Source organism: Paroedura picta, chromosome 6 (genome assembly GCF_049243985.1).
Source record: "Paroedura picta isolate Pp20150507F chromosome 6, Ppicta_v3.0, whole genome shotgun sequence".
NCBI lineage: Eukaryota > Metazoa > Chordata > Lepidosauria > Squamata > Gekkonidae > Paroedura > Paroedura picta.
In genome coordinates this window covers 67,624,634-67,646,939 of record NC_135374.1, presented here as the reverse complement: position 1 = coordinate 67,646,939, position 22,306 = coordinate 67,624,634, and the positions used below count along the sequence as shown (strand labels likewise).

Sequence of the window (22,306 nt, the reverse complement as noted above, 5' to 3'; positions counted from 1 at the left end):
TGTTCTTTGTCAGCCTAGTTTCCTTTTACCACTGACTAGTAATATCAACAGATAACAGGATGAAATCTGGTACCGAGTCCATAAAATCTGCTCACTAGGAACGTCTGAGAAGGACTAGGAATATTCCAGAAATGTTCCCCTAGAAATATGTTTTATTTGCTTCATAACAATGACCAATACTGCAGCACAGAGCAAACCAAGGCACGAAGGGGGCCTAATGTCGGGCTGTTGGGACTCTCCTCAAGCACAAAGTAGCCTCACAAGAGATAATCAACTGGGGTTATTGATTCTCCTATCAAACAGGGCAAGAAAGGTCAGTCACAGTGGGAAATGGTATACATGTCTTTTAAGCTGCTTTAGTGAGCTGTTCTAAGGCTCCAGTGGCATAAAGCTTGTTATTGGGACCACCTAAACCGACAGAATGGCTGAGAACAGCAACAACTGGAAACTGATACGCTTTCAGATTCACGGAATTCTTCAGGATGGCGAGAAGCTCTTCAGCCCTTCCTTCTCACGTTAGGGCCGTTACCGAGTGCAAACTGGCAGCCTGCCCTGAGCTAAGCAGCTGATGCCTCTTGCTGCCACCCTGGTTGGTGGCGACAGGATCTGCCAGCGCCTCCGCCGGGCCCTCCGGGTGACGGTCGAGCCACGCCCCGCGGGACCGCGGCGACGGCGGGGGAGGGATGAGCCTGCTGCCCGGAGCCCGGGTCACTCCCGGGACCGCGCCTCCGCCGGGCGGCTCCTCGCCCCCAGCCCCGCCGGGAAGCCCGGGCGAGACCATTGGGCGGCCGGAGCCGCAGCCCTCCCAGGCCTGCCCCCTAGCGGCCGTCCCCGGCCCGCTCGCTGCCTTTCGTCTCTCGCCGCCGTCCATCCGCCGGAGCCGCGCGATGGGCGCCCGTGCGCCGCCAGCCCTGCCCCGCAGCAGCGCGCTGAGCTGAGGCTGGCCCGCCACGGCCGGCCGGCGGGGTCCCGAGCGATGAAATTCCCGGGCTCCGTCCTGGTCTCGCTCTTCCTCTTCGTGGCCGAGACGGTGGCCGCCCTGTACCTGAGCAGCACCTACCGCTCGGCGGGGGACCGCATCTGGCAGTCGCTCACGCTCCTCTTCGCCCTGCTGCCCTGCGCCCTGGTCCAGTTCAGCCTCGTCTTCGTCCACCGCGACCTCAGCCGGGACAGGCCGCTCGTGCTGCTGCTCCACATCCTGCAGCTGGGACCCATTGTCAGGTGGGCGCCTCCCTGCACCAGCCCGGCGGACCGGAGGGCGGGGCGGGGCGGGGCGGGGCGGGGCGGACGGGGCCTCCCTGACCCCTCGTGGCCCCCGCCGAAGGGGAGCCTCAGCGGCACGCCCTCCCCCCCTCGGACCATGGCTGGCGCAGAGCCTGGCCTAGCCTGGTGCTCAGTTGGTGGCCCTTTTGCTGCACGCTAGCCAAGATGGGCCGCCCCCCCCCCCCCCGCGTTTGCATGCGCCGCCTTCGTCTGGTTCCCGGAGGCAAAGAGAGGGGAATATACGGAGGCAGTGACGGGGCATGTGCTCAGCGCCTTCTGCAGCAGTGCAGGGTAGCTGTATCTATGGCACAGAAACGTGCCTTACATAATGGCATGCCCCTACACGGAACTTCTCTCGGGAGGAAGGGAAGGGCCGGTGGTTGTATTCCACCTGTTGGATCATGCAACGGTGCAGAATGAATGGACAAGATTGACTGCCCTCCTTAAGAAGCGACCCTTAATTTCTTGTAGGGGCAGTCAGCCACACGTCTTGGCCTTTCTGTTATCATAATATAATATGCTGCACAATCTTGGACTTTATTTATTCATTAAAACAAACCAGTCAATGTTCTCCATATACCTTCCTTTCAAGGTGCAGCTTGAAGACAAATAACGCTGTGAGATGTCAGAAGCGACTGTAAATGAAAGAATGCTAAGCAGACTCCCAGCCAGTATTCAAAGGGAGAAAGTTTCAAAGCTGTTGTGTCACTAGTTGCCAGGGAAAGGCTTTTGGGGCTACATCTAACATTGCTGAGGAGATCTGCTATGTAGGATTGGGTAACTGGCCTGGAGAAAAACATAATGCCCTTATTGAAGGCTTTCTCAGTGAGGGTTTCATGAAACCTTGGGGATTCTTGATGGTCCTAGAAGGGATTCCTGAATGGATGGGAGTTAATTAAATTTGTATATATTTTTAAATGTGTTAAACATTTATTGGGTGATATGACCATATATAAGAGCCTCTTGTGGCACAGAGTGGTAAGGCAGCAGACATGCAGTGTGAAGCTCTGCCCATGAGGCTGGGAGTTCAATCCCAGCAGCCAGCTCAAGGTTGACTTAGCCTTCCATCCTTCAGAGGTCGGTAAAATGAGTACCCAGCTTGCTGCTGGGGGGTAAACGGTAATGACTGGGGAAGGCACTGGCAAACCACCCCGTATTGAGTCTGCCATGAAAATGCTGGAGGGTGTCACCCCAAGGGTCAGACATGACCCGGTGCTTGCACAGGGGATACCTTTACCTTTATGACCATATATGGCCATCTACCTGCCCCCCATCACCAATTATGGGCCTGGAAGGGGAAGGAAGGGGAGGGGCCCTGGGTGGGCGAGTATACAGCTGTGCTTCCCAACCATATTCTGCATGATTGCACCACTTCTGGGGCTTCTCAAAGCCTGAAGAATGTTTCAGAGATTTCTCAATGGTAAAAAAGTTGAGAAAGGTTGCGTTACTACAAAGAACCCTAGAAATAACAAGCTGCAGTCTGAGGTTACAGGTCAGTCAAACAGCAGCCACAGTGTAAAAAATAAAATAATTAACCAACTATTGTAACTTCACCTCTAAGTTAGGAAGGTGCCATCCATTGCAAGAAGTAATGTACACCTAATTCTGGAGCACATACTTCAGCTGCGTGGTGGGGTATTCCTCAAGGTAAACTACGCTCAACAAAAAGAGGGAGGAGTCCAGTAACTTCTTATTGATCTCTAAGGTGCTACTCAACTTAAATCTGGCTGCTCCTTTAATTGGTAGCGTTCTTAGTCTCTCTTAATTTTCCAGCTTATCAGAAAATCATAGAATTGAAAGGATCCATACAGGCCATCTACACCCCTGCTCAATGCAGAATCATCCTAAAGCATCCAGGATAAACATCTGTCCAGCCACTGCTTAAAGAACACCAGTGAGGGGGAGCTCACCACCTCCTTAGGCACCCGATTCCACTGCTGAACTACTCTGACTGTGAAAAATCTCCCCTGATATCTAACCTGTATTTAACCTCCCCTGATATCTAAACAGTGTAAAGCCCTGTCCTCTGCTGCCATCCTTTCCCTCCAAGTGACAACCTTTCAGATACTTAGAGCAATCATATCCCCTCTCAACCTCCTCTTCTCCAGGCTGAAGATTCCCAAATCCCTTGGTCCTCATAGGGCTTGGTCCTGCAGACAAAATGCCATCTGTTGTGCCACTTTCCCCATCTCCAAGAGCTTTATTGTACTCTTGATTCAGAGAGGTTTCTGATGGAAGAAAGTCATTCATTTTCTTGGTTAGCTTCCCCACACAATCCCATCTATGACTGGACAAATTTGCTTGCTTGTGCTGCTCTAACGGATCTAATTACACCAGAGCATCATGGAGAACATGGATCAACTTATTTTGAGGATGCTGTTTAAGGATGAATGTGACTTTTGCAAACTCGTGGGCAAGATTTGAATGTCCTCCTTTTGATTCAATTTCTTTTTTGCAAAAAAGGAACCTATGGCAAATCCTGGTTTTACACACTTTGTATTGCCTTCTGTTAAACTCCCCTGAAAAAATGTTCGCATTTCTCCATGCTGTTTGTGTGCCAGTTGTATATAAATAGCATAAAATAAACAACAATCATCAACTAAAATGTGATGGATCCAAAAAGGGGTGAAAGTGGCTATATATGTAGTGCTAATGTGCAGGTATTATATTCCCTATTCCCTGTATTGATTTGTCCCTGTCACACAGGAACAGATATTTGAATAATTAAGCTAATAGCACACATATCACTACCCTAAATCCAGTTTTTGAGGCAAGACAGAAAAGTATTTGAAAGCAGTCTTATTGGATTAAAGAGATCTAGATTTCTTGATTTACTGCAGCAGATTGTATCAGGACTGCAGTTACAAATGCATGTATTTCACTGAGCACTGAGGGAACTCTTGCCTGCAATAAGACATTGCTGTATTCTAGTGGCTAAGGCTATAAACATCTGTTTAGGATTGTCCCCTATAAGGCTGAACTGAAAACCACCATATCCCCCTTTCATTTGCCATAAACTCAGTAGTTGCCCTTAGGCATGCTGCTATAAACTTCATCCTACCCCTCTTGCAACTGTAATATGCCAAGCCTCTATAACTGCATGGAAAAGTCTGAGGAGTTCCTCAGTTTCTCTACTGTCAATTGTTTTCTCTTGCAGCTACATTTATTTTAAATTTTCCAATTGATAAGCTTTTGTCCTTTTTTGTTGCCATCACATCACTGCTGACTTACAGTGACTTTGTGGGTTTTCAAGGCAAGAGAGGTTCAGAGGTCGTTTGTCATTGCCTACCTCTATGTAGTGACCCTGGCATTACTTGGTGGTCTCCCTTCCAAATACTGACTGGAGCTGACCTTGCTTAGCTTCTGAGGTCTGATGAGGCTGGACTAGCTCAGTCTGTCCAGGGCAGCGGCTGCATGCGTCTGCTTTTTATCCATCCCCAGTCCAAATAAATCCCTCCATCTACACTGAATTCGATTTCTATTTTGATTTTGGGTGCTTTAAATTTTCCTTCTGCAACATGCATGATTGAGTTGTGGCGACCCTACCTTTCCCCCGCAATATCCAGGAGCGGAGATAGCTCAGTATAATTGATCAAGGCACTGAGGTAGAGAAGCAGTTTGTCCCTGATTGGCTGGGCGCCAGTTCAAAGACTTCCTGGTTCCCGGTTGCAAAACTTTCCTCCCAAGATTTATTTTTGCCCTTTTTTTGGAATCTGTTTTAAAGTGACTGCGCTCCAGAATCCCACACTTCTTTCAGCAGAGATTTGCCTTGTTCTCTGAGAGGCTGCTGCTGGCTCCACTCGGCTCCCCTCCCCTCCCCCACCGCTCGTTAAGGAAAGGAAAGAGACGAGCAGTCTCATGCTGCACTTGGCTTCTCCACCGGTGGTCAAAAGAGAATGCCGGCTGGACTTCACACCCCCCCTCCATCCTCCCCCTCTGAGCTTCCCCAATCAAGTGCAAAACACTTTCTGTTTCAAGTTAGGGAAAAGCAATGAGGAAGACCCAGGTTCAAATCTATCTGAATTCAGCGGGATTGACAATGGAAAAAACAAAGTAAGTGCAGAATCAGCCTAGGTCAAGGCTTTATTCTTTTTATACTGTTCTTTTTACATGCAAGGGGAGGAATTAAAAGTGTTCCCAACTCCTTGCTTGCACAGAGGATCCCTGATGTAGAATCATATCATCTGTGCAGTTAGAAAGGCTAATCAGAGATGGGTTTTTTTTTTAAGTCAGGAGACTTACAGGAGGGTGCCTTGTGTAATTGTTTCTCTGTTTCTTTTTCTCCAGGTGTGTGGAAGTTTTTTATATTTATTTTCATGCAGGGAGAATAGAAGAACCTTATGTCAGCATCACCAAAAAGAGGCAGATGCCCAGAGATGGTCATTCGGAGGAAGTCGAGAAAGAAGTGGGCCAGGCAGAGGGCAAGCTCTTCACACACAGGTCTGCATTTAGTAGGGCATCCGTGATCCAAGCTTTCCTCGGTTCTGCACCTCAACTGACACTTCAGCTGTACATATGTGTCCTACAGCAGGAGATTGCGGCAGCCAGAAGTACGTAATAAACATATCCCTTTCTCGTTTTTTCTGTTTGGGTAGGACTGAAAGATATGGATCCAGTGCAACCTGTTCCCATGCTCCAGTGGGCTGTTTCTCTGTTAACTGTGGGAAAACAATTAAATAGACAGTTTATGGACTATGTCATATTCAGCAGGCTATAAAGTTATAACTGGTCCACCTATTGTAAAACCTCCTTCCCTGCTTAACTTGTAAGAGTTCAGAGCTTGCCTGTGAAAGTCATACCTCCTGTCCTGGAAAGCTGAATTTTTACAGACTCAGTGTGCTGCAGCACTGCAAAGAGGCTTGGAGAAAAGAAGCTTACTCTGTGGTAATGGGTTTCTGAAGGTCTTCATGGCAGAACATCACCTGGTAAAAACATCCCAAGCAGCCTAGATTAGAGGGGGTTGTGTTTTCCCCTGCAGGCACTTGGCACTCCTTGAACATGGAGATTCATGTCTCTATTGGTGTTAGTGCGGTGTCATGCTTAAGAGTGTCGGAATGGGATCTGGGAGACCAGGGCTTAGATCCCCACTTATACCATAGAAGCTCTCTCAGTGGCCTTGGGCCAGTCATGTTCTCACAGCCTGACCTACCTCACAGCGCTGTTGTGAAGATAAAAATAGAGGAGAGGAGAATGAGGTAAACTGCATTGGGTCCCCATTGGGAACAAAGGCAGGGTGCAAATGAGCTGTTTAAATAAATAAATCTGCCTAAATAAGTGACATGGATGATTTTATAAGAAGAGTTGGGTTTTATGCCCCACTTTTCACTACCTGAAGGAGTCTCAAAGTGGCTTACAATCACCTTCCCTTTCTCTTGCCACAACAGACACCCTGTGCTTTAGGTGGGATTGAGAGAGAGAGAGAGAGAGAGAGAGAGAGAGAGAGAGCCCTAAGAGAACCCTGGCCCAAGGTCACCCAGCTGACTGCATATGGAGGAGGAGATGGGAATCAAACCCAGTTATCCAGAATAGAGGCTGCCACTCTTAACCACTGTACCAAGCTGGCTCTTCTCTGTTTCTCAGTATAACCAATTTCACAGAGTTGCTGTGATATTAAAAAGGGTCACACAGCTGTCATATGTGTAAAATCATTAATATTCAAGTAAAATCAGATTGTTATCAAGAATTTAGATGCATGCACAAATATCTATTAAGATTAATTCGAAGGATCAGTTTGAAAATACCCTGGGCTAAAGAAATATGTGCAAGAAATCTTATTGGCAGTCACCGCCAGCTCATTCAGGGCCATGGCCAAGGACTGTATGGCTTGAAAGATAAAAGATCTCATAAGTGCACTGGAATAGCCTACAGTATTGGTAATCAAATACATAAGTGGATTGACCTTACAAAAACAAGAAAATGACTGCAGACAGAGTTGGATGGTGGGCCTTTTTTCAGAAAGTCATCATGAGTTGGAAATGACTTGATGGATCCTATCAACATTGGTAATGCAGCTGGTTTTTCAATAGGTTAATGAAGCAAATGTATTCATATTGCAGATACGTGGATGGTTGCTAAGCACTCAATATGAATGGAATCATTGTAAGCCAGCTTGCTGCTGGATGAGGGACCTCCTCAACAGTACAAGTTACTATGGATATAAAATGAGGATGTGTATGAAACTCGTGTGCTTTGGTTTTCCTGTTTGTGTTATGAGATCCAGAGAGGAAATGTGTTGAGAGGCATAAATTGTGTCTTGTGCAAAACATGTATCAGTTCTTCCTTCACCTTTTACCAGGAAGCCTGGGGGAAAAAAGCATATTATAAGACATCCGTATTTTCAACTTCGGGGTTATTTGTAAAGTGTTTCTCAGTTACCGTCGTTCCTATGAGCCGTCTGTAGATATGTATGCTAGATGAGCAAGGAAAGGTAATAAAGCTAAGATAGGAAATAAACCATTCCTTGACCATCTTTCTCTCCAATCCTAGAAGAAGCTGCAGAGTCCACATCTGGACTCAGACCATCACACTCTTTAGGGCAGCAGTTCTTAACCACTTGGCCATAGATGCTTAGTGCTTTTCATAATGCCACCCGTTATGGAACCACAAGTGAAATACTTACCTTATGAAGACACTATAATTTTGGTGTTTTGCATGACGTCACCAACTTCCCATGTCCATTCAGCAAACCTCAAGCAACATCTGCCATTTTAAAGCAGTAGTTGGGGAATCTCATAAAGTGAATTCCCCTACCTATGTAGTGGGAGCTACAGGAGAGCAACAAGCAATCCACATGCTAAAGATATGTATGGAGGTGAAGAAGCACTATCTCCAATGTCCTGCCCTCGCACCCACCTTCCTCTCCCATCTTCCGAGGACTTTTTTAGAGCAAACTGCCTGGAGCAATGAATTAATGAATTCAATCATGCTGGCAACAGCAAAAAGAATTTCCCCAAAAAACTGTCATACAAAGCATGCCCCTCTAAAGTCCCCCCACCCCCCAAAAAATTAAGAATGAGATTAATTTTTTAAGATTCCAGACTTGTGGTTCCATAACGGGTGGCATTATGAAAAGCAATAAGCATCTATGATTAGATACATAGGCATTTCAATTGAGAAGTTTTACTTTAAAAAAATAGCTGGCATTGCAGGCCCTTTAAAACAGTAGTCCCCAACCCATGGGCCGCGGCCCGGTGTCAGGCCGCAAAGGCCTTGGTGCCGGGCCGCAGCTCCTTCTTCCCTCCCCCCACGAAGCGAGAAGCTCGCCAGGCCAAAGCGGCCGATTAGCTCAGGGCCCGGCAAGCTTCTGGTTTCGGGAGGGGGGGGGAGAGAAGCTTGCCAAGCCGCAAGCTAATCAGCTGCTCTGGCGGCCAATTTGCTGGCGGCCCAGAGGGGCCGGGAGGGGGAGCCGCGGCCGCCGGCATGGCGGCGGCGCAAACGCGCTTGCACGGACTGCCGTGCACGTGCGTTTGCGCCCCTGCCGGGCGCAAACGCACGTGCGCAGCAGTCCGCGCAGGCGCATTTGCGCTGGGGCAGCCGCGCGTGGGCGGGCCCCCAGGCCACCCTCTCCCCCCACTCCGGAGCAGCGGTCCGCGGCAGCCAAAAGGTTGCGGACCGCTGCTTTAAAACATTGCAAAAGGGGATTGGCTGCCTAGCTTGATTGACAGGCGGAAGAGAGTCACATGTAAAGTGCATTGTTCTCTTCCACCATTTCAAGCAGTGCTTGTGGAGTGTAAGAAGTGTGAGAAGGCCACAGACGAAAGCAAGAGGGCCAGAAGGTGAGGACAGAGGAACAATAATTTGTAGCACTATGCCATTTTGCTGGTGTAACACTATTTTTTTCAATTTGCAGAAATGCCCTTAGTTTCTGTTTTCTCCCCATCTTCCTTTAGCAATCCTTTTATTCCTTGGTCATCGAAAGGTCCAGCTATTTCTCTGGGTAATTTCCTGTTATGGGCATATTTAAAGAAATGCACTTTTTTTTGTCTGAAAGGTTTTAGAGTTCTGTTTTTCAAATTTATTTGCCTATTTATTTCTATACTGCTTTTGCCAGTCCCTGTGCTTCTTTCTGCTTACCTTTTGAAATAAGCCTTTATTTTCTTTTGCTTTTTATGGCTTCCTTGACTTTGGTCATTTAACATGAAGCATTCTTGTAGCAGTTCATTTCCTAACTCAGGTAATGCATTCTATCTGGGCTTCAATTAGTGTGGTTTGATACAGCTTCCAAGAATCCTGCAGGGATCTGACTTTCTTTTGGTTCCCTTTCAACTTTTCTTTGGCCAAGGTACAATGAGAGTGTGTATTGTATTACTTTATACTAACTGTGTCACTTCAGTAGAAGGATGTACTTACTCTGGCCTGTCACTAAAACAAGTAAAGAAAGTAAAGTCTCAGTAGTGGGTAGAAATATCTTTGGTATGTTCTTTTTCTAGGGACTTGTGTCTCTCAGCCAGCTCAACCCCATTCTGTCATTCTCTGGCTTTCTCTTATCCCCCCCCCCCCCCACACACACACATAATCACACCATCAAAAGATCTCAGAGCTCCTTCCTTCTATTTTATCATCACAGCACTGTGAAGTGAGTCAGACTGAGGAAAAGTGATGGGCCCAAGGTCACCCAAGTGCATTCATGGCAGAGGGGCTATTTAAGCCCATACTCCCCAATCCAAGGACAACACTCTGTCTGCTGTACCTGATTGGCTCTATAGGATTATAAATGTTGTAGGGAGTTGCAGGTTTCCACACTGGGAACTTCGTTGCCCCAGCTCCCATGAGGGAGCACAAATCTTGGGCGGACAAGGTACACTGGAACAAATGCTCCCCCGTGCAGAAGCAGGAAGTGGGTAGTAAGTAACCTGCTCTGACTCAAACTCCAGCCTGCAACCTGGTGCAAACCCTCCAGTGTGGAAACAGTCACAGATCAAACCACACACAGTAGCTTCTCTCAGTGGTTTATTTAGGAGGCTACAACCAAGAACCAGAAAAGCAGAGAAGGGCTTGTTAACCCTTTCCACACATGCCTTTTGGGAATTTTTAAAGTTGTTCTCCCCTCTCCACTCTCTGTATGCTTAAGTGCCGCTTCTATGGTTGCTTTGTACAGGAAAGACTTGCAGCTGATCTCCTGGAGCTCCAGAGAGCCTGCTGCATGTCCTATAATAGTTCCCAAAACAAAATGTTGGTACAAGAAGTCACAGAAGTGATTGATGCCAGTTAACCTCTGTTTGAAAAGCAGAGAGTGGAAACAGTTACAGGACAAAGTCTGCCTCAGCTACAGTCTTCTAAAATCACTGTCATTGTGGCTCAGTGTCCAAAGTAATTGAGCTCACTGAATAGTTTGGGATGCCGACCAGGAAGAGGTTTTCTTCAGCTGACGGCCGTGGTGAGTCTCTATTGAGTCCTAAAATGTCTGAACACGACACAGTTTATTGCTGTCCTGCTGCATTTGATTCTGCGAGTTCATTTCCCTTTGTTCCCAGGCAAAAGACATTCTGTAGCTATGCTGGGAGGATTTCTTTATGGTCTTTACTGGGCTGAACTTTCCATCTATTGAGTGGTGCCCAGGGAATCCTTTATTTCTGTCTGTGATCTGATTCTAGACTCAAGCTGATAATATTCCCTCCAGAAAGCTCTCATTGCTTCCTTTTTCTCCCCAGGTGTCTTCATGGTGCTTTCTCTCCTATCGATTGTGTACGGAGCCCTCCGCTGCAACATCCTGGCCATTAAGATTAAGTATGATGATTATGACGTCAGTGTGAAACCTGCTGCCTACCTCTGCGTCTTTCTGTGGCGAAGCTTTGAGATTGCGACCAGAGTTATTGTTCTCGTTCTCTTTAGCTCAGTCCTACAAATCTGGATCCTTCCCGTGGTGCTTGTCAATTTCTTTGCCTTTTTCTTCCACCCGTGGATTCTCTTCTGGCAGAGCAAGTCTGCTTTGCCAGAAAACATAGAGAAGGCTTTGAGTAAAGTAGGCACTGCCATCGTCCTAGGCCTTCTCACTTTCTTATATGCCGGCATCAATATGTTCTGCTGGTCTGCTGTGCAACTGAAGCTCAACGATTCCGACCTAATTGACAAATCCCAGAACTGGTACAGGCTGGCGTTCTATTACATAATAAGGTTCTTTGAGAATGCTTTTCTCTTGCTGATGTGGTATATGTATAAGACTGATGTTTACATGTATGTTTGTGCCCCATTTCTGGTCTTGCAGTTGTTGATTGGCTATTGCATAGCTGTCCTTTTTATGCTTGTGTTCTACCAGTTTTGCCACCCATGCAAGAAACTTTTCTCGTCTAATATTTCAGAAGGATTGGCTATGTGTTTCAGATTCTTTTGTTTCATCTGCAAGCCTGGGACATCCAGCAACTCGGTGGAAAAAGCAGATTTGAAATCCCCAGATGATCCTGATTATAATACACAAGCCAGTTACAAAGCGAGTGAATCCCAGAATGGAAATGCACACCACAGTGTTTCTTCCAATGCCTAGAACAAGTGTTTGATATTGAGAAGGTACCACATTAAAGCAGCAGATGACTTGATTCAAGATCTCTTTCTCGTGATGTTCATGGAGTGAGAGTGTCTAGCCAGATACTCTTCCAGGCATATACCCCACAGGGGAGTTTGGTTGATCTGTGCATATTGTAGATTAATGCTGTTTGTTGGTTTTACCTCAAGTTATCTGTCACTTCTGAATTCCTTAATCGGAGGGCATGTCTAAGTCCTGTCAAATTGTTGCAATGCTAGTTTGGTTGTTCAGCAACTATGATGGTAATTTGAATGCCTGTCAACTGATGCAGATGGTATGCTTTCTGGACAATATGCTTCACTTTAGATTCAGGGACTCATGAACTTTGTCCCAAGAAGTCTCCCAAGTCCAGAAAGAAAAGACTGAACAATGACAAAGTGACTTATTCCAGGAAAGGAGCTGAACTGATTGCAGGAAATGGGAAAGTTCTATCCTGTGTCAAGTTTATCTCCATTCCCTATAGTATTATTTTCTTGACTGGAACCAGAAACATCTGGATCCAAACAGGAACACACAGAAAGAATGTAGCCACTTAATTCAAGCCTTTGACATTGACCTGCCAAATTTTCCTTCCAAGTGCCACAAATGTTGACTCTCTCCAGAAGGCAGCTTAGAGACTTGGTCTTTCAGTTTTCTTTTTGTTGTAATTTGCCTTGTTCAATTATGGTTTTGCTTTGTAAAATGCTAAGCAAGCTCTGATTAATGGGCACACAGGGGGTGCTATTTATAAATAGTATAAAAGTAAGAGCTTAGTTGCTAGAAGTGTGAGTAAATGCGGTGTGTGTGTGATTTTATACAAACAGTTCTGCTTCTGATGTTTCCATTGGCTCAAACATTATCGAGATTATTGAAAACAAAAGGAAAAGAGCATTGGTTAGAGTTATGAAGTGAAGCTCAAGTTATGAAGTTCAAGGTACTGCTTGGTTTGGCTTTAGGGTTTCAGCACTGAAGAGCTTGGATCATATAGGTAATTCTCTCTGACTGGTCTCTCTCTGGCTGGTCTCTGTATTTTTATCCCACCTTCTTCCAAGGCATTCAAAGAGTCTATCTGCAAAGTAAGTCAGGCCTGTTTACCGAAAATCATCCAGAGTGCATAAGCTGCTGACTGAGGATTTGAACCTGTGCATCCCTTTCCCACACTCCACATTAGGGTTGTGCATGGCTGCATCTGAATCGGCCACTCCAGGCCACTGCAGCTAGCGCCCCACTGTGGGGGGGGAGGGTGTGCGGCCACGCACCCTCCCTCTCCCCCTGCAGTGAGGCGCTAGCTGCAGTGGCCTAGAGTGGCCGATTCAGATGCAGCCGCGCACAACCCTACTCCACATTATCATGTAACATAATGAGAAAAAGACAAATTGTAAATGGGATGATAATATAGAAATAATAAAGAACCCTGTTTTAGCTGCTGTGTGGGTGACACTAGCCAGCTAAAACCTAGCCTGTGCTTAGCAGCTGCAGGGTACAGTGCCTAGTTGTATCTTCATTTTTCATATATAAATGTTTTATAGTTAGTTCATGTATGAATGTTTTATAGCTTCGCCCTATCTGTCAGACTGACTCCATTTATGCTTTGTAAAGACAGTTCATGGTACAGCCACAAAGTAAGAAGAGGCAAGCATCACATTGTTGTTATTGTTGTTATGTGCGAAGTCGTGTCCGACCCATCGCGACCCCATGGACAATGATCCTCCAGGCCTTCCTGTCCTCTACCATTCCCCGGAGTCCATTTAAGTTTGCACCTACTGCTTCAGTGACTCCATCCAGCCACCTCATTCTCTGTCGTCCCCTTCTTCTTTTGCCCTCGATCGCTCCCAGCATTAGGCTCTTCTCCAGGGAGTCCTTCCTTCTCATGAGGGGGCCAAAGTATTTGAGTTTCATCTTCAGGATCTGGCCTTCTACAGAGCAGTCAGGGTTGATCTCCTCTAGGACTGACCGGTTTATTCGCCTTGCAGTCCAAGGGACTCGCAAGAGTCTTCTCCAGCACCAGAGTTCAAAAGCCTCAATTCTTTGACGCTCGGCCTTCCTTATGGTCCAACTCTCGCAGCCATACATTGCAACTGGGAAGACCATAGCCTTGACTAAACGCACTTTTGTTGGCAGGGTGATGTCTCTGCTTTTTAGGATGCTGTCTAGATTTGTCATAGCTTTCCTCCCCAGGAGCAAGCGTCTTTTAATTTCTTTGCTGCAGTCCCCATAGCATGGCAAAAATATGTAACTTGACCTTTGTATTGTTATAACACTGTTATGTTGTATACGTGTTTCCATTCGTTTTCTAATGACATTGTCCCAAATAAGTGACATGACAGTGGGTATGTTGACTTGTTCCCAGGATAAAGTCCATATTCTTCAGAGATTGGCTGTCTGGAAATATACTACACTTAATTTATCTGTATTTGTGAGCTAGAAATTAGTTTATAAAGTGCAATGATTGAAGGTACATCTCTCAGAAGATGAAAAGTGTGTTTGTATCAAGGGCTTAGGACACCTTCAGGCCTATGTACTACTACTACTACTCAAAGAAAAAGAGTTGTTTCTTATATGCCACCTTTCTCTACCCGAAGGAGTCTTAAAGCAGCTTACATTCACCTTTCCTCTCCCCACAACAGACACCCTGTGAGGTGGGTGAGGCTGAGAGAGCCCTGATATTACTACTTAGTCAGAGCAGCTTTATCAGTGCTGTGGTGAGCCCAGGGTCATCCAGCTGGTTGCATGTGGAGAAGGAGCGGGGAATCAAACCCGGCTCGCCAGAAGTCCGTGCTCCTAACCACTACACCAAGCTGGCTCTTGAGCATGGAACTGAAAGTGAAGGAGAGGCTTTTATATTGCAGATGAACATTCTGCCCATTGTAGGGACCACAGTGTATGAAAACTCTGTTTTACTTACAGTGGTTCTGTACATGGGCATTCTCTTGCATGGGCATTTTCTTATGTATGTAGATAAGGACATTCTTGTGTTTATCAAACGGAATGATATAGATGTGACAAAGGATTTTGTGCATGTTGACATGTGCTCAGCCAATGAGTTTATGCAGATCCTGTTGCATTGCTCAGACTTTGTGGTCTCCTCATTACAACCTTCAGCAACTCCTCTTTAGCACATCTAGGCCTCATGTATTTCAAAGGTTTAGATACATGTTACATAGGTTCAGATTTCCTCGTTTTACATTGGTAAAGGTAAAGGTATCCCCTGTGCAAGCACCGAGTCATGTCTGACCCTTGGGGTGACGCCCTCCAGCGTTTTCATGGCAGACTCAATACGGGGTGGTTTGCCAGTGCCTTCCCCAGTCATTACCGGTTACCCCCCAGCAAGCTGGGTACTCATTTTACCGACCTCGGAAGGATGGAAGGCTGAGTCAACCTTGAGCCGGCTGCTGGGATTGAACTCCCAACCTCATGGGCAAAGCTTTCAGGCGGCTGCCTTACCACTCTGCGCCACAAGAGGCTCTTGGTACAGCTTACATTGGTACAGCTTAGCAATTGCTTCCAATAGTGTCCCTTTGGGAAAACATTCACAGGTTTTACATTTTTGAGGTTGTTTTCCCACCATAGGAAACAATGGAGGATGACTGGGGGCCAGTTGGTCCAATTGACCTGAAATATGAGAGTTATTTAAAGGACAAGCCCCAGCAGCTCCCTAGCAGTTTTGGTGCCAGTATCTTTAAAAATACCCCCAGCTTCCCATAAATATTCCCAGTAAGAACTAATGGAAGAAGAAAAGAGTTCATATAGGAGCCATGTGTGTGCGACACTGGCACCTTCTAGGGGATCTAAAACAATTGCAGCTATTTAGTTAGGAGAACAATCTGCTAAACACTGATAAGATGTAATCAAATGCATTTTCACACTCCAGAGGACCTCAATATAGTTTTACTAACTGAAATAATAGTTTTACAGGAAGTTAGATCATTGCCCAGCTTATGTAAAGTTTTAGTTGCCTTAGTCGCTTCTTCATAATAGCTTTGCAAGAACAGCTAAATAATTTCTCTTTAGCAGTCTCATTAAAAAGGGCCTTTGGATAGACTGACAGTATGATATCGTTTACTGAAACAAAGTCCAGTTAATGTTTCTAGCTCTTAGAACATAAGGTTGTGAGTTTCTGTTTGTATTTAACTAAAAGGTGGCTGTTAATTTATTTCATTGTGATGTCATTCACTTCAGGGAAGTCACAGGTACATAAGATGAAGTATAATGCTGGATCAAAGTGGCTAAATAAAAAGAAGAGAAATATATTGCTAATATAGCAAGTTACATAGTATATATTTTTGTTGTGCAAAGCCTGCCTTTTTCTTTCCTAAATATGTCACAGTAAGCCCATGCATCATATCAGTTCTGTGGTTAGTTAAAATACAAATGATGATCCCAAACTATTCATTTGATCTCTCCTCCTTGGCACCCATTATAATCATGTGCAAACTGAAGCTATTTTAGAATACCATTATTGGGGCCAGCTAAAAAAAACCCTAAAAGGGATCTAGCTTTACAGAACATGGGCTTATTGTAAAAAAGAAAATGGGAGGGATGAAATTTACAATATTTCAGTTCATCCTACTTTCATGTTTCTGGTTGTTCCCAATTATATATTCCTGAAAGTATTTACTACTTTGGGTGGTATTTGGCCAAATATTTTTGTTTGGGGGTCACATAATGGATTCTCCTTGGGAATGGGGCGGAAATCCTGAGTCAGAATGGACTGAGTCTACCACAAGTCCTCTACAGCAAAAAAGTAATCTATTTAGAATACTGATACAAGGATACTCTGTTATGAGAAGTGAACTCTGAGGCATGATGCCTTTGTATGGTCAGCATGCTGTCTTGCCCTTGGGCAGGTACAGCTAAAAGCAATGGTAGAATATGTATTTGTTCATTAGGACTAGGAGAGCCAGTGAAGTGCAATAGTAAAAAGTATTACACTACAATCTGGGAAACCCCACTCTGCTATGGAAGCTTGCTAGATGACTTGGGGTTGGTCACACACTCTCAGCCTAACCTACCTCACAGGGTGGTTGTGAGGATAAAGTGGAGGAGAGGAGAACAATGTAAGCCACTGTAAGTCCCCATTGGGGTGAAAGGTAGGATAGAAATATAAATACAGTAAATAAAATAAATAAATCTAAGACTACCAACTTGAGTTTGCCAGAATTCCAGCTGGATATTAAGCAAAACTAAAGACCTCCCAAAAGGGAAGGGAGACAAATATGTTGTTGAGCATGGTTGAAAATCTCATTCTGCAGGTTTTCAATACCTTGATGGAGCTGAGGAAGATGTAATAGCAACTTAATGATGTAATTATTATTATACTGGGACAAAAATGTGATGGTCACTTCCCCTTTAAAAATAATAAATGCCAGCCATAATTCAGACAACACCGGAATTTCTGTAGAGACAAAAATTGTATATTGCCTGGGGGTTTGTTGCTTAGTTGTTTGTTTGCTATCCAGAAGGTGGACATCCTTTATTTGTTTTGTAAAATTCTCACTGGCGTTAGCAATCACTGGTGCCTTTGATTACCATTTAGTCTTCAAACAGTTATTTCAATGGAGTTACTTAGGAATAAATTATTTTGAGGAACAATACAATCAGAGTCCAGTAGCACTTTTAAGACCAACAAAGATTTATTCAGGGAGTGAGCATGCAAGTGCAAGCACTCTTCCTCAGACTATGAATTCCTTACATGACGGTGCGAATATATAGCAAAACACGGCTACACATTTGAATCTATTATTTTGGAAGACGTTGGTGAGAATGATAAAGGAATGACATTTGACCCACAAAGCCAATTGAATGGATGAGTATAAGAGCATTTTCGCCAGTGATGATAAGGATGCATTTTGGTCCATAGCATGTCACTTATGAATGTAATTAATATGGATTTTTAAAATGTCTTTTCTAGTCAACATGGATTTTATTTGGAACAGTTCTTTTCACTTTATGTCATGCTTTGTACATTAATCGTATTTGTATTCTATCCCATTCCCCATGTATGATTTTGTTTCACTTTGTGTTCACTGCAGCCCTGTGAATAAATTTGGTGGAAGCAGAATTTTTTTTAAGACTCCTGATAAGTTCTTTATTTCTGCAAACATACAGGTGAAACTCTGAAGAGGAGAAAGCACTGCACTATGATTTCAAGTGAGAAAATTGGGGTTAAGTGTTCTTTCTCCCTTCTTTGTTTTCAGTCATCAGCAGCTGCTTTCTCCATATTCTCCATATATTCTCCATATGTGCATTACTGCACTTACATCAAAACGTCAACCTTGGACTGTGCTTAATGTGACTGTATGTGCTTGCATTTAGTGTGCAGACAGCTTTGCTAATAAATTGTCTTGTTATTCTTTAGCAGTACAATATTCCCCACCATCATTGGTTCTCACTTTAGGCTAGTATTTAATTATCTGGATAATAACTCTATATAATATTTTAGAACAAGAATAAATACACTAAATATACTTACTAGAAAACAAAAATTGAGTCCAATAGCACCTTTAATACCAACAAAGATGTATTCAAGGCATGAACTTTCTAGTTCCAATGATAGCCAGGGATACATCATATGCACATCCAGGCCCTGAAATCCACCCATTTCTAGCTTTCATTCCCTATTTACTCACTCAGGCTATATTGATTATGGAACCAATGCCATTAGATGTTGGCTGAGTCTGCAAACAACACATGTGAAATATGTATTTATCTCACACAATTATGCAGAAATGTGCTTTATGAAGCAAGTATTTTTAATGAAAAGTTGGTAAACAGGCCTTTTAATTGTAATTTGAATACGCTGAATATAAATGTTCTGTTTATCTAGTGGAATTTCATAAAGATCAAGAAAATCTGAATTATAGTCAAATCTTTTGATTCCCAGCAGGAATAAAAATATTCTAATTTATATATTCTGATTCTTTAGGAAAGCTTGTGGCATGAGGAAATTTGAATTGTATAGTCTTTGTTTGTCTTTTCCTCTCCAGAGAGCAAAGTAACTTGCTAGGGAAAAAAACATTTTTTGAAAATGTTGAATTACTAATTCTTTGGAGTCAGGGGCTACTTCTGCATAGAGGGATTTTTTCCACCTGGGCTTCCAAACTGGATCACTTTGTCTGGAGCTTCCACATAACATCATGATGAAAGTCTCATATTTCCTTCCTTAATGGACTGTCCCCTTTTCTGCCTTACTCTGATATTTCTGGAAATGACTGACCAGATACACTGTTAGCACATTGCGTAGAAGGAATGGTGATCCTTCTCTTGTCCTGCAACAGCCCAAGGCCATGTCGGGATCATTTCCCCAAGATCAGCCCCTATGGATCCTATTCACCCAGCATTTTTACCCTTGCTTCCTCACCAGAGGTCTTTAAAATAACAGTAATTGTTATGAAATCTACTGCTATAGCACTCTACTTGAAATTTCAAAACACCCATACTAATGCTATAATGTACATGCTCAACAAGGGAAGGGGGCAGAGATTCATTGTACGATCTGTCCTCCTGGCTCCACCATGCAGTGATTTCTTTGCCAACTGGATAAAGAAAACAAAAGAGGCAGAGCTTCAGCTGGAGGGACCCTACTTATATAGCACCGGGATACAGGCATGAAAAAAAGAACAAAACAGGGAAGGCTGGCAAGCCACTATGGCAGCCATGATGATATCGCTCCCAAGAGCCAACATGGAGACAGTCAGCCCAAAGAGAAAAGTCAGGCCCCCAAATGGAGTTTTGATCTGGAGGGTCTTACCATGTGGAAGCAGCCTAGGATTCGGGGTTTGATTAACTTGGTTTGCTAACAGGATTGCCAACTCTGGGTTGGGAAATGCCTAGAGATTGGGAGGTGGAGCCTACAGAGGGGAGGGGAAGGGAGCCAGAGAATCCACCCTCTACAGCAGCCGTTTCCTCCAGGGGAATGGCTCTCTGTCATCATTTGCAATTCTGGGAGATCTGCAGGCCCCACCTGGAGATTGGCAACTTCAGTAATAATGTGGGAAAGGGTTATGAGACTAATGGGTTATGTTGTGATTCCTGAGGGGAACTAGGAATCAGGCAAGGGCCACATCTCCACTTCCAAGGTTCATGTCACTCACTCCAGAAAATGGTGCTTGTGATAAGCTGCAGATGGTTTAGTGGACAGCAGATCAAACAACTATCATTGTAAAAAGAAACTGTACCACAACAAGGAAATGAAGAACTAAGGGAAGTGGTTTCATGAATGAGTAACTTATTACCTCCAGCACTATCATGATTTCAGCTGTGTTTCAGGAGACAAAAATGCTTCAAGCAACAAACCTAAGGGTTCAAAACTTTCATTTAAAAGTTATTCGATTACCTATGTAAAATATTGTATTCATGCCAAAGAGCAATAGATACTAATAATGCAAAATCAGCCCCCTGTAAACAAAAACAAGTTCAGGTGCCGTTTAACTGTTAAAGCAAATCAAAATAAAACAATACCTCAGTACATAAATAATAAAACTGAACTGGAGAAATAATATTTTGAAGCAGATGCATTAAATTCAATAGGAAAATGGAGTTACTGGCTTCTCAGCAAAATGCCTCCTCGATTCAAGGAAATCTCTCATCTAAGACACAACCTTCTATAAAACAAATGGCAAAATTGAGCTTATTAAACAGGATTTATTTTTTTTGAATGCAGCACATTCAGATTAGGTAGGAAAAGGGAGTTACTGACTTTTCATCCCAGATGCTCTTGTTTTGTTCTTCCACAGAAATTTTTGCAGGCTGTTTCTTCAGGGTATCTGGCTGGTCTGCCTCCTACTACATATTTTCCAGTTTTACAGGGCAGGAAGTTGGCATTGGAATCTGTTTGGCACCTGTTTTAAATTTCTGAGATGTGTTTCCATGATATTTTCCTTTCCCCTTCTATAGATTACCAGATACAAGTGTTTCCAACATGCAATGAGCCAAACACAGTTGTAATATACTGTCGTGAGCCCCTCAAGGCTGTTGTGCAAGATACAGCGGCTGCAACTGCAGCTGAACCTCCCAGGGGACGTTCTGATAACCCGGTAAAGGTTTCTCCATTTCTTTTCTAGTTCTGTCTTAAATAGGAAAAACGTAAATAGGAAAAAATGTGTATCTATAACCATTTAAGAAAAATTAAGCATGTCCACAAAGGGGCACTGTTTCCTCACACATTGGGTTGAACATCTTCTTCCTACAAGATGATACCTTTCTGCAATTTGCTGGGGCTGTTTCTTTTTCTCCTGTTCTTTCTTGATCTCCTATAAATCAAAACGTATAAGCCTGGCCTACTTTTCTTTCCCAGTCTGGTTAAAGGCTAGATCAGGGGTAGTCAAACTGCAGCCCTCCAGATGTCCATGGACTACAATTCCCATGAGCCCCAGCTGGCAAATGCTGGCAGGGGCTCATGGGAATTGTAGTCCATGGACATTTGGAAGGCCGCAGTTTGACTACCCCTGGCCTAGATGTTTACCAGACTATGCAGCTGGGAATCCTGTAATTATTTGTTGTCTAGACAGCTCGTCTAGAGTAGTGGTTAGGGTCTCAGACTCAGAGACTCAGATTCTCATCCTCACTCCATCATGAAACTTGCTGGGTGACCTGAGGCCAATCATTCTCTTATTCTAACTTACCCCACCTGAGGAGAATTGTTTTTTAGGTGGCCTTTATTAAGCTGCACAGTTAGAAACGTGTTTGTTTATATTTTTGTTACAGCTCTGCTTCTCACTGTCCTCCCCTGAAGATATGTAGAAAGTAGAGCTGTGAAAAGTTGTCCTAGGTGTCTTTTATACCGGGATAGGATATTGTGGTTTCCCCATCACTGGTGCATCAGCAAATAGAGCACAACAGCAATGGGGCTTCCACATGGCAGGTTTCACTGCCTCAGTCCCCAGAAGTGGCTACGCCCACTTGCCTCACCAACACTGGGATACAGGGGACTTCTTGAAATGGCTGAACTCCAATCTCCATTGCTGAGGAGAGAGAGTAGCTATTGGGGAAGAGCAATCCTACCACTGAGACATCCAGTGTGGGTTGCACAGAATGTGATTCTCTCCTCAGTGTGGTTTAAGAGAACCAGCGTGGTGAAGTGGTTAAGAGCAATGGCTACTAATCTGGTGAGCCAGGTTTGATTCCCCACTCCTCCACATGCAGCCAGCTGAGTGACTTTGGGCTCGTCACAGCCCTGATAGTGCAGGACACTATCATCTCACCTACCTCACAGGATGTCTGTTCTGGGGAGTGGAAGGGAAGGCCATTGTAAGCTGTTTTGAGACTCATTTTGGACAATGAAAAGTGGAGTATAAAAACCAATTCTTCTTTTTCTTAACATCTTTCTGTGCCCTCTAGCCCAGATGATTTCGGGATACAGGCTTGGGTGTCATCAATATGCAGATGACACCCAGCTCTGTTGATGAATAGCTGGCCAAGTACACCCCCTGAGTTGTTGACCAGGTGTCAGGTGTCTAGTGGCTGTGACAGAATGACTCAGGTGAACTCACCTGAAATTGAACTCTTTGAAGATAGGTCCTATGGCTAGGAAGGAAAGGGACTGTC

The 22,306-nt window shown here is 44.4% G+C and overlaps 1 protein-coding gene and 1 long non-coding RNA gene across 2 annotated transcripts; both read left to right on the top strand.

The window, feature by feature from the left end:
• The first annotated feature begins 576 nt into the window (after positions 1 to 576).
• On the top strand, positions 577 to 12,965 carry XK (X-linked Kx blood group antigen, Kell and VPS13A binding protein). Its single transcript, XM_077342931.1, has 3 exons — positions 577 to 1,221; positions 5,551 to 5,813; positions 10,914 to 12,965. The coding sequence occupies exons 1-3, from the start codon at positions 977 to 979 to the stop codon at positions 11,741 to 11,743; spliced, it is 1,338 nt and encodes a 445-aa protein (XP_077199046.1). The 5' UTR covers positions 577 to 976; the 3' UTR covers positions 11,744 to 12,965.
• Positions 12,966 to 13,013: 48 nt separating this feature from the next.
• LOC143840032 (uncharacterized) lies at positions 13,014 to 17,827 on the top strand. Its single transcript, XR_013231979.1, has 2 exons — positions 13,014 to 14,956; positions 15,252 to 17,827. It is a non-coding gene; the product is annotated as an uncharacterized LOC143840032 (long non-coding RNA).
• The last annotated feature ends 4,479 nt before the right edge of the window (positions 17,828 to 22,306 follow it).